This window comes from Catharus ustulatus, chromosome 9 (assembly GCF_009819885.2).
Source record: "Catharus ustulatus isolate bCatUst1 chromosome 9, bCatUst1.pri.v2, whole genome shotgun sequence".
Classification (NCBI taxonomy): Eukaryota; Metazoa; Chordata; class Aves; order Passeriformes; family Turdidae; genus Catharus; species Catharus ustulatus.
The window spans coordinates 10,695,663-10,706,629 of NC_046229.1; the positions used below are offsets into that span (position 1 = coordinate 10,695,663).

At 55.7% G+C, this 10,967-nt stretch overlaps 2 protein-coding genes across 3 annotated transcripts in view; one reads left to right on the forward strand and one right to left on the reverse strand.

Annotated features, from left to right (window-relative positions):
* The window catches only part of ZSWIM5 (zinc finger SWIM-type containing 5), a 96,185-nt gene extending 90,976 nt beyond the window's left edge, over nucleotides 1–5,209 (forward strand). For both annotated transcript variants that reach the window (XM_033067223.1, XM_033067224.1), the window contains exons 11-14: nucleotides 860–1,017; nucleotides 3,118–3,281; nucleotides 3,579–3,660; nucleotides 4,077–5,209. In XM_033067223.1, coding sequence (XP_032923114.1) covers nucleotides 860–1,017; nucleotides 3,118–3,281; nucleotides 3,579–3,660; nucleotides 4,077–4,939 — 1,267 coding nt within the window. In that variant the 3' untranslated portion in view covers nucleotides 4,940–5,209. The remainder of the gene's footprint in view (nucleotides 1–859; nucleotides 1,018–3,117; nucleotides 3,282–3,578; nucleotides 3,661–4,076) is intronic.
* Nucleotides 5,210–7,416: 2,207 nt separating this feature from the next.
* UROD (uroporphyrinogen decarboxylase) lies at nucleotides 7,417–10,893 on the reverse strand. The gene is made up of 10 exons (XM_033067225.2): nucleotides 10,819–10,893; nucleotides 9,929–10,041; nucleotides 9,772–9,851; nucleotides 9,516–9,578; nucleotides 9,228–9,425; nucleotides 8,832–8,993; nucleotides 8,424–8,561; nucleotides 8,182–8,282; nucleotides 7,878–7,944; nucleotides 7,417–7,686 (listed from the first exon to the last, which is right to left on the reverse strand). Exons 1-10 carry the CDS (start codon nucleotides 10,839–10,841, stop codon nucleotides 7,522–7,524), a joined length of 1,110 nt encoding a protein of 369 aa, XP_032923116.1. The 5' UTR covers nucleotides 10,842–10,893; the 3' UTR covers nucleotides 7,417–7,521.
* Between the last annotated feature and the right edge of the window lie 74 nt (nucleotides 10,894–10,967).

Below are 10,967 nucleotides of genomic sequence, written 5' to 3' on the forward strand. Positions count from 1 at the left end.
GCCTCTGTGGTGTGCAGAGTCACCATGTCCTGCCAGACCTGAGACCTCTTGCTGTTGAACAGGACCAGGGGCCTCAGGGATGCCATCTGTTAGTGCCCATCCCCTGCTCCCAGCTAGGACTCCCTATGTTGGGGTATCTGTGTCCAGGGCTGGAAAGGTTGGGTTTCTGCTGCCCTGTGGTTACCTCAAGCCTGCAAGTGAGGATAGCAGAGACACTTGGATGCTCTTCATGTCCAGGGTGCAGCTTCCCTCCTGCATAACTAGCCATCAAGTTAGCATCACCAGCACCAACTCAGGGGTTTAGGATTTGTCACCATGACTTGTAACTTGAGACTCCTGCTCCCCTTTTTTAGGCTTGCCTCTCCCCCAGGTTTTTCAGGCTTTTGGATGTGCCCACAAAAACAGGCAACCTAACCTGGCTGCAGAGGCCCTGGGGAAATGTGCTGCTGCTTCTGATCATAACCAAGTGTTTTAAGAAGAACCAGATGATACAGTCAGGAGTTCTGCTGGGTGCTTTGACATGAAAGGAGCGGGAGGGGAGGAGGAATTTTACTTTTTTTTCTTCCTTTTTTTTCTCTCTGAGGTCTGTGCTTTTCCTTACAAGTTTATAAATCACTCCACGGATCTTTCTCCGCGCTTTCAAGTCAGTCTCAGATTGATCCCTGTGCCCATGTGTTGAGCACGCAGCCTCGGGAGCCCCACACGTGCACAGCAGCAGGATGTGTTCATGTTCAAAGGCATTGCTGCAGGCAGCAGCCTGCAGGCAGCCCCTGCCTCGCCTTGGCAGCACCTCAGGGAGAGGAGGTGAAGCTGGGGCTGGGCTGGGGTCTGATGTTGCTTCCTTCTGCTTGCCCTTCAGGTTGCCTGTCCTGGAGACCACGGCACCATCCGGCGACGTGACTCACCCTCACCACCTGGTCTCAGTGGTCCCCAGCCGGTACCCACGCTGGTTCACCCTGGGGCACCTGGAGTCACAGCAGTGCGAGCTGGCCTCCACCATGCTCACGGCAGCCAAAGGTTAGTGGCAGGGCAGTTCTGGGGCAGGGTTGGTGGGATAATGGCGTACAAGAGCATTGAAGAGTGTTTTCTGGAGAAAGGAGGGAGCTCTTGTTTCTGCTGGCACTGGCAGAGACTTGGGTGCCCCACTGGCAACCTGCTGTGGGCAGAGCACAATGAGCTGGCTTTGAGAATCTCGGGTTTCTGGGATTCTTGTCACAAAGGGCTTGTGGTCCAGCAGGGCAGGATGGGAATTTCCAATGAGGTGCAGGCAGGCCTTGCAGCTACGGTGCTGCAGGTCCTGGGTAGTTCCCCAGGTGATGCAGAACCATGCCTGCCCTGCAGCACAGCCAACTGCCAGGCCAGCAGTCCCTGCCTGGCATGTCGTGGGGTCATGCCATGGTTTAGTTTGAAGCTGTTTATCCTTTCACCTCTGCTTTGTCTCTTCTGCCCTGTGGTAAAGATCCTGTGTGGGCTGTGGGAGGGAGGAGACCTCCCTGTGCACCAAACCACAAGTCCACTTTGGTCCTAGCTGCAAGGGGCTCGTGAAACACCTCACTGGTCTCTTGGGCCTGTTGGGTTCCTGCCCAGGCGCTATTTTGAAGGCAAGCACAGGCTTTTCATTAAACATCTCCTTGACGAGAAACCAACCCCAGCAGGATAGCAAGAGTCTTGTGTCCCATGAGGGTCAGTGAGCTAAGCAGTTACCACTGCCCTCTGATGTCCTGGTATTGCCAGCCTGACAGGGAAGGTTTTTCTTTCCCAGCTAGAGCGAAGGGAAGCGAGCTGTCAGAAATCTCCAGCCTCACTGCTTTGGCCGCCTCTTCTCTCCTTCCAGCCTCCTCGTCTAGGCTGCTTTACCAGGGCTGATGGTGTTCTGCCTGATTTGCAGTGCCCAGATGAAGAGCTGGTACTTGACTTATCCTTTAGGTCTTTTTCTCCCTTCCAGTGCCTAACAGGATGAGGTTTTTATGCTGGGGATATAGGGCTGTTGGATTGTATTTAACACCATCCTCAGGTGTTCCCCTGCTGCAGCATGTCCCAGTGTGATCCTGCAGCCTCTCGTGCCCACGCCCCTATGAGCCATTTTAGGGAGGCTTGGATTTTGGTGGCAGTGCAAGCAGCTGTGGTGGGTGGCAGGTGATATCTTTAGCTATGAGTCACCCGAGATGTCTCTATGTGTCCAGGTGCAGCACTGGGTTTTTCACACTACTGTGCATGATTTGGTTGTCTTTGCATGAGGTTCATCTGCTCAGTCTATGATTAGCAATAGAACTAAAGCTGGAACCTAACATGGCATGTTGGCACCTCTGGTCTGCACAGACCCCAAAGGTTGCACTCCCTACACTGTGTCCCACAGGGACTGATAGGAGAATTTCTCAAGCCAGGATCATGATACTAATATGCCTTGATATGTCCCTCTTCCAAGATCCTGCCCCATCTCCTGGTGCCATCACATAGCCTAGCACCCACAACCTCCTGTAGCAGGAGACCCACAGCACCACTGGGTATTTGTGCCACGAACCGCCTTCTTTGGGGATACCTCAGCCTGTCTCAGTTGTGAGTGCTGTGTGCCCGACATGGGACATTGAGGACCAAGGTACAGCAAGTTTGGGTGACCCCAGCCCAGCCTTGCAGAGGGGACTTGCTGGGCAAGACAGTGTGTGTGCAGCAAACAGCTTTTCCTCTCATTTTTCCTAATGTTCCTGGATGAAGACTGATATTTCTGCAGCCATTCAATACTAGGCATCTCCCCAAGCCCCTCCTTTTCTGGGAAGAAGCTGCTGTACAGCTGTCAAACTTGAGGCCAGGGTGGAACATCCAGGTGCCTGGAGATGTCTGCTAAAGACAGGACGTGTCTGGGATCACTCAGGTTTGTTTGTCCTCTCTGTGAGAGGATGAACTTGAGTGAGGACACTTGCTGTAGGATGTATGACTTCCTGGGGAGGTTGCTTTATTTTAGATTGTTGGACTGCAGGGCCTGCTCCAGCATTGCTTTGTGTCCAGAGGGGCTGGCCATGGTGAAGGGGACTGTTCAGCACGTGGTGCAGGCAAGAGATGTGGCTCTAGGGCAAACTGGGGGTATATCTGAGCCATCTGACCATTCTTGCTTGGTCCCAGGGGACATGCTGCGCCTACGCACAGTGCTGGAGGCCATCCAGAAAAACATCCACTCCTCCTCCTTGATCTTCAAGCTGGCTCAGGATGCATTCAAGATTGCCACACCAGCCGACAGCAACTCTGACACAACACTGCTTAATGTGGCACTGGAACTGGGGCTCCAGGTATGGGATGATTCTGGGGATGCTGGTGGCCCTTCTGCCCCCCATGCTGTGGCAGCCATGCTGGTTATGGTCTTCCACTAAGCAGGGTGTCCCCTGTGGATGGAGTAAATTAGTCCCTGCATGGTCCTGAGCGGGGGACCTCAGCCCTGGGAAGCCACTGTGCTCACTGTGGTTTGGGTGGAGGTGAGGCAGTGCCAGGTAGTTGGTAGCCAGAGAGGTTTTTGGGAAGCACTGCTCTGTTGGGTGGCCTCACTAGAGCCCTGCAGGGCAGCCAGTCACCCCAAATTTGCCTTGCAGGTGATGCGTATGACCCTGTCCACCCTCAACTGGCGGCGGCGGGAGATGGTGAGGTGGCTGGTGACGTGCGCTACCGAAGTTGGTGAGTTCTGTGTGCACTGCAGGATCTGGCCTGCATGCAGCGGCAGCAGGGTTGGGCACGGAGATCCTGGGGTCATACCCAGCCCTGAGCATCTGAGTTGTCCTGCATCTCTAATTTTTTCCTGGGTAACTGAATTCACCTCAGAGCATCAGCTGACTAGGTTGGGACTGCAGCAGAGGGACTGGGATGGGTGCCCTGTACATGGCCCAGGCCAGTGATGGTCTCTATACCCTGCAGCATGACAGTGCAGGTTGGCCTCTGCCTGTCCCCCTCTGCTCTGTCCCTCTTGTGGCAGAGGCAGCAGCTCAGCTCAGCACTGCTGTGGGCTAGTTTTGCCCTGTTTCTGGGTCTTAGAGGAGCCCCATGAGCTGAGTCAGGTTCCAGGGCTGTGCTATGACCTCGGTGTTTTCTTGCAGGAGTGAGAGCCCTGGTGAGCATCCTGCAGAGCTGGTACTCACTGTTCACTCCCACAGAAGCCACCAGCATTGTGGCAGCCACAGTGATGTCCCACAACACCATCCTGCGCCTGAGCCTGGACTACCCACAGCGGGAAGAGCTGGCCAGCTGTGCCCGCACCCTGGCCCTGCAGTGCGCCATGAAGGACCCCCAGAACTGCGCCCTGTCCGCCCTGACCCTCTGCGAGAAGGACCACATCGCCTTCGAGACCGCCTACCAGATTGTCATTGACGCCGCCTCCACCGGCATGACCTACACCCAGCTCTTCACCATCGCCCGCTACATGGAGCACCGGGGCTACCCACTCCGAGCCTTCAAACTGGCCTCGTTGGCCATGACGCATCTCAACCTGGCCTACAACCAGGACACGCACCCGGCCATCAATGATGTGCTCTGGGCCTGCGCCTTGAGCCACTCTCTGGGCAAAAATGAGCTGGCAGCCATCATCCCACTGGTGGTGAAGAGTGTGCACTGTGCCACAGTGCTCTCGGACATCCTTCGCCGCTGCACCATGACAGCGCCGGGGCTGGCTGGCATCCCTGGGCGCAGGAACTCGGGGAAGCTGATGTCCACTGACAAAGCCCCCCTGCGGCAGCTGCTGGACGCGACGATAAGCGCCTACATCAACACCACCCATTCCCGGCTCACCCACATCAGCCCACGGCACTATGGGGAGTTCATCGAGTTCCTCAGCAAGGCCAGGGAGACCTTCCTCCTGGCACAGGATGGGCACATACAGTTTGCCCAATTCATTGACAATCTTAAACAAATCTACAAAGGCAAGAAAAAACTGATGCTGCTGGTGCGAGAACGGTTTGGGTGAGCCCCGGCTCCTGCCATGCTCACTGGCAGGGTCTGGCTACAGCACGGGGACTCGGGAGAGAAGAAGGAAGGAAAGTGGAGATCAGCTTCCCCCCCATCAGCAGAGGCTGCTCTGTTCTGGTCTTCTGTTTTCTTTTCTTTTATTTGTTTTCTTTCTTTTTTGTTTTTTTTTTTCTTTTAGTGTTACTCTTTCTTGGATTTAACCATTTCACACACTGAGAGGATCCAGAGATTCCTTGGGCACAAACCAAAAGGCAACCACGGGGAAAAAGGATAGTTTACCCAGCCCCCTGCCCTCCCTTGCCAATACCAAAAGCTAACCTGGAAATCTAATACCTCTTTCCTGAAGGACGTGGTCGCTGGAGGGATATGAAGGTTGCAAAGTGAAAAATCTTTAAAATTACGTGGGGAATTTAACAAAACAAAACAAAAACAAAAAAAGAAAAAGAAAAAAAGCGAGCAAAGAAACCTGCGACACTAGAACCTCATGCGTCACCAAAAGCGATGGCTTTGCAGAGCGCTTCTCCCGCCCGCCCGAGACATGCAAACTCCTCCATTCGTGAAGATACTTCAATAAAAACAAGTAAAAGTAACTGTTCTCAGGGATTGCTTACTAAAAGTAACACAAAAAAAGCATTTATGATACTGTAAATACTATAGTATATGTGTCAATTATTAAATTGTAAAGTTATAATTATTTATAATTCTGTCTTTTATTTGGGGGATACTTGAAATTGTTGTGGGCTGGGGCGATTATTTTTATTATTGCTATTATTATTATTATTGTTATTATTATTATAACTATTATTTAAAAAACCCACACAAAACCACAGACAAAAAGAGGAGGAGGCACGCGAACATTTCTCAGGTTCCCATGGCATCGTCAGCAGCAAGAAGGGTGTGGGGGGAGGCGAACATCTACTCGACTCACAGCCCTGGGACAGACGGACAGATGGACGGAGGAGCAGCAGCCCAGCGCTGGAGGACAGAAAAGGAAGGCACTCGGGGCGATGCTCGCTCGGACACACGCAGATGCTGGCGGACTCAGCCCATCGCAGGGCGGGTGCAGGGTGCGAGTGCCTGGACGGGCACCAGGGCTGCCGGCTCCGGGGGAGGGAGGGGCAGCCGCGTCGCCTTCCCACACTGTCCCCAGCTCCAACGCTCGGCCCTTCCCGGCTCGCCCCGCGCTCAGGGCACACTCCAGCCCCAGGCCAGTGGCTCTTCAGTTTTCGTTTCTTTGCCAGCAGGTTGGGAGGGCTGGGGGGGCCAGGGCCGGTCTGGATGGTGACTTGTAGTTAGAGAACGTGCGCTAGTTATCTGCTGTCTGGTTTAATTTTTTGGCAAGTGACTTGTGTCTGCGCTCTGGCCAGGAACCCAATTGTACTCGGTCTGTGTCGCCACTGAAATAGCAGTCTTCAGCCAGTCTGTTTCTCTTTTTCCTTCCCTTTTTTTTTCTTTTTTTTTCTTTTTTTTTTTTTGCGTGCGTGCGTGTATGTGTGTGTGCGACCTCTTCATCTGATGTTTAATAATAAAAGGGATGAACGTTACTGCCTGTGTCTCTCCTGCCTGTCTCTGAAGTCAGGGGGGTTCACCACACTTGGCAAAGCAGTGTCACAGCTCCTGTGCCCCAAGGAGGGGGACAGAGCAGGGACAAGGCACTCTAGCTGCTTCTGGGTGCAATTCCTTGCCATGTACAATGTTAGCAGGTCCTTGCCCATGCTGGAGACGCTGCCCTGTTCATGTCAGCTACAGCAGCGTTTCTGCCCATGTCTTGATCCATCCTGCTGCCAACGTGGACCACAGTGAGTGTGCTACAGTGTGGGATGGGGTCGCAGAGTTGTAGCTCAGGGTTCCTGGGCTGCTTTTTGCAGGGTTTGCTGAGCCCCAGGCAAGCTTGGCCCTGAGGCTCAGAGGAGAGGGGGAGGTGTGCATGGGGGAACACTCTAGGACCAGGGTGGTCCTAATGAGGCTTTGGGAGCTGGAAGGGGAGGGCCATAGTGCCTCTGCTGCCATCCACTGTGGCAGGGTGCAGGTGGTGCTGTGTCAGACGTTCTCCTGCCACTTTGCCAGCTCCCAGGTGAGTTCTGCTGGGTCAGTCTCTGAGGCCCTTGAGGTCTCCCCTTATCCTGGGTTAAGGACAGATTACCCACTCCCACCTGAGCAGCTGAGGGAAGGCTGATGCTGAGCCTCTGCCAGTGGTGGGCTGTGACCCTACCAGCCTCAGGCAGCCCACCTTGCCTAGCAGGGCTGAGCACATCCATCTTCGGGCAATGGCTGTTGCAAGCATAGACACTGCAGCTTGTTAGGGAGAGGCATTCTCACAAATTGCTGCCATCCCTGTTTCCCCATTTTGACGTGCAGGATGGAGCTCATGGACTCCCTCTCATCACATATGCTCCTCCAGCAGCCTGCCATGACTACCCATCTCCTTCAGGGCCACGCAGTTCCCCATCCCCCCAGCCAGAACCACACGCCTGCTGCAGAGAAGGTTCTGGTTTAATGCTGCAGTCCAGCCTAGAGTGAGCCCTGTGACAACAGAGGTGTCTGTGCCCCAACCAGAGTCCTGTCCCCAAGACCCCAGGGTCAGCTGTGCTTGTTGATGTGACGGGAATGAGCATGCACAGCTTCCACAAAGGCACCCACGTGTTCAGGGTTCATGTCAGGGTAGAGACCGTGGCCCAGATTGGCAATATAGCGTTGGGTCCCAAAACTGTCCAGCATCTTCTTCACCAGCTCGCCAATCTTCTCCTGTAGGTATGGTAGGAAACCATGTGTCAGACAGACCCAGCCCAGGGTATTTCACCCCCAGCAGTCCCCCCCAGCTAGCCTGGGGGGGACTGCTGGGACATGAGCCGATGCTGCAGCTGGGGAAGCTGAGGCAGAAGGCCTTTAACACAGGCTAGAACTAGACCTAGTTGTTGGCAATGGCCATGGCTCACCTTGGGTGCATAGAGAGCACACGGATCCAGGTTCCCTTGCAGGGTGACATCTTTTCCTGTCTGTGCACTGCGGCGGGGAGGAAGCAGGTGAGTTGCTGCATGTGGCACAGAGGCTGAGGGCAGCCAGTTGCCTGCAGCCCCCACCACAGGACACCCAGGACCCCTCAGTGCAGCCTTTAAAAGCTGTAGCGTGGTGGCCCAACTATCCCACCCTTTGGAGCAGCAATGAGATGGCTCAGGGCAGATGAGGAAGTCAGAGTACCTGGTCTGGGACAGACACCTGAGCCCTGTATCAGACTCTTACCGAGCTTCCTGGGGCCGGATGGTCCAGTCGAGACCAACAACCTCGTAACCAGCATGGGCCAGGTCGCGCAGGGCATAGTGCGCATCCTTGGCAAAGATGATCTGGGGAGGGAGGAGATGGGCAGCAACTGTGTGAGTCAGACCCCTCTCCATAGGCTGGACTGAGGGAAGGAGGTACCAGGGGATGCACCCCTCTCCAGCAGCCCCCAGATGCCAAGGTCAATCCAGGCAGCCTTGACTCACCATGGGCACCAGGGGCAGTGCCTCCTCCTTCAGTTTGCTCTTGACAGCCTGGGCAATGTCTCGGATGTAAGGCAGGGCAAAGTCCTGAAACAGCTCTGGGCCCAGGTGCCCTGCATGGGACTCAAACACCTGGAGCGCCTGTCAGGGACACAGAATCTTTTAAGCTGGAAAAGACCTTTAAGATTATTGAGTCCCTGACAGCTAAATCCACCAGTAAAGCATGTCTCCAAGTGCTCCACTGACTTGTCTATCAAATACCTCCAGGGATGGCAACTCAACAACCTTCCCATGGGACTGGGAGAGCAGGACTTCAATCCCTCCTCCTCCCTCCAGATGCTGGACCCTCTCTGCTCTCTGTCCCCATCCCTGCCTTCCTTCTTGGCCTGTCTCCATTGCCCCAGGACACACCTGTGCTCCAGCAGCCACCTGCCCCACCAGGTAGTCAATGATGACGTCGGCCAGCAGCCGTAGCAGCCGGTGGCTTGCCTCAGGGTGACGATAGAGCCAGCTCTTGGCCTTGGCCATTGTAGTGGAGCCACCACCTTCAATCATGTAGGACATGAGCGTCCACTGTGGAGAGGAGTGAAGAGAGTGATGGAGATGAAAGAAGACACAAAGTCTCAGTCACAGTGCTGAAGGTAGGACCTGTGAGCATCCCAGAGCCTGAGGCATAGCAACTCCTGCACTGAATGCCCCCCCTTACACACCCATGTAGCACCCATAGATGGGAGTTCCATAACTGGTCTCACCCCAAGAGAACAGAGCTACCCATCAGGGAAACCCAGTTGGAGCCACATCACTTACTGGTGCTCCCGAGAAGCCAATGAGGGGCACCTTGCCCTCCAGGGTGTGTCGTGTCAGCGTGATGGCCTGGAAGACATAACCCAGCTCTGCGGTGACATCCACCTTCTGTCGCAGTTTCAGAAGATCCTCCACTTCCTTCAGGGGCTCTGTGAACACGGGTCCTTTGCCAGAGACCATGACAACCTCCATGCCCAGTGCCTGGGGAGAGAATGGAAAGCAGGAATGGGGCACCCTGAATTCACCCTGTTACCAGCTGCTGTCCCACATGGCACTGGCCAGAGCTCTCACCTGGGGCACCACCAAGATGTCAGAGAAGATGATGGCAGCATCCAGGGGGAATCGTCTTAGTGGCTACACAGAGGAAGAGGTAATGTTAGTGAGTGCAACTCCCTTTCCATGGACGACCTGGTCAAGCACATGAGGCAGTGGAGTTCCCAAGGCCTGCACAATTTACTGATGTCACCCAGGATGGCCAAACCAAGGTTTCTCCCCATCCCCATCTGGGCAGGGAGAGGGGACACACAGATCACTGAGTGATGCTCACCTGCAGTGTCAGCTCACAGCACAGTTTGGGGCTCTGGCAAGTGGCAAAGAAATCTTGTGACGCCCGTGTCTCCCGAAACTCTACAAGGAACCACCACAAATGTCACCGGGTGCTTGCTGAGGCCCCTCTCTACCCCCCACACGCCTCCACCGCTCACCTGGCAGGTACCGCCCCGCCTGCCGCATGCACCACACCGGGGTGTACTCTGTCTCCTCCCCGCGTGCTGCCCGCAAGAACGTGTCGTTCTTCAGCTTGGGGAAGCCTTTGGGGCTGTGGAGCAAAGAGCAGGTACAGGCTGTCACCTATGAAGGGTCTGGGTGCCCTGCCAGGCCCGCACGACTGGGGCAGAGAGTGCCAGAGTAAGCACCTCCTTCCCACTCCCTAACCACAGAAGAGCTGTGACAAATGTGATAAATTCTCCCCACCACAGCCCAGGACATCTTCCTGCTGAGGACCGCGGGAGAGGCGATGCGCTGCCCGGGGCCCGCGAGATTAAGTTATCGCGGTCACCAGTTGCTCCCGCCTGGAGAGATTTGGGGGGCGCGGGGCAGGCAGTCCTGCATTCCCCCGGTCTGTGCCAGGCCACGCGTCCCCGACCTCCCCGTCCCCAACCTTCCCGCTGTGGGGCTGCTGGAGTCCGGCCTGCGCCGAGGAGGGGGACTCCGGCAACCGCGGGGCCTTTGGGAACGAAGTCCCCAAAAACTCCATTTGGGACCAGCGACTTAACTAGCATGCCAGTGGCCCAGCTGATCCTTCCCAGTGCAGGATCACATCCCTCCCTCCCCCTAGAGCTTCTCCAGTGACCCAGTACTGGACTCTTGTGCCAGCACCATAATCCCAGGGCCACTCGAGTGCCTCGGCCGTGTCCTCAGAGCCACAACAATGTCCCCAGTACAGGATCTCAACACGAAAGCACTATGCCCAGTGCTCCCACAGTGCCAGATCGCCGTTTCCAGAGCCACACCAGTATCCCCATGCAGCCGCCGCAACATGGCCCCGTTACCACACCAGGAAGGGACACAAGCCTGCCCGGTCCCGGTTACTCACAGGAGCCGCTCTCCACCCTCCATCCTCCTGCGCCGCTCCCCGGCCTCTCCGTTGCCTCCCGACGCGGCGCGGTCCGCCCCGTCCCGCCCCCATCCCGCCCCGCCGGCGCCGCCATCTCGATGTAGTCCCGCCTCACCTCACGCCGCCAT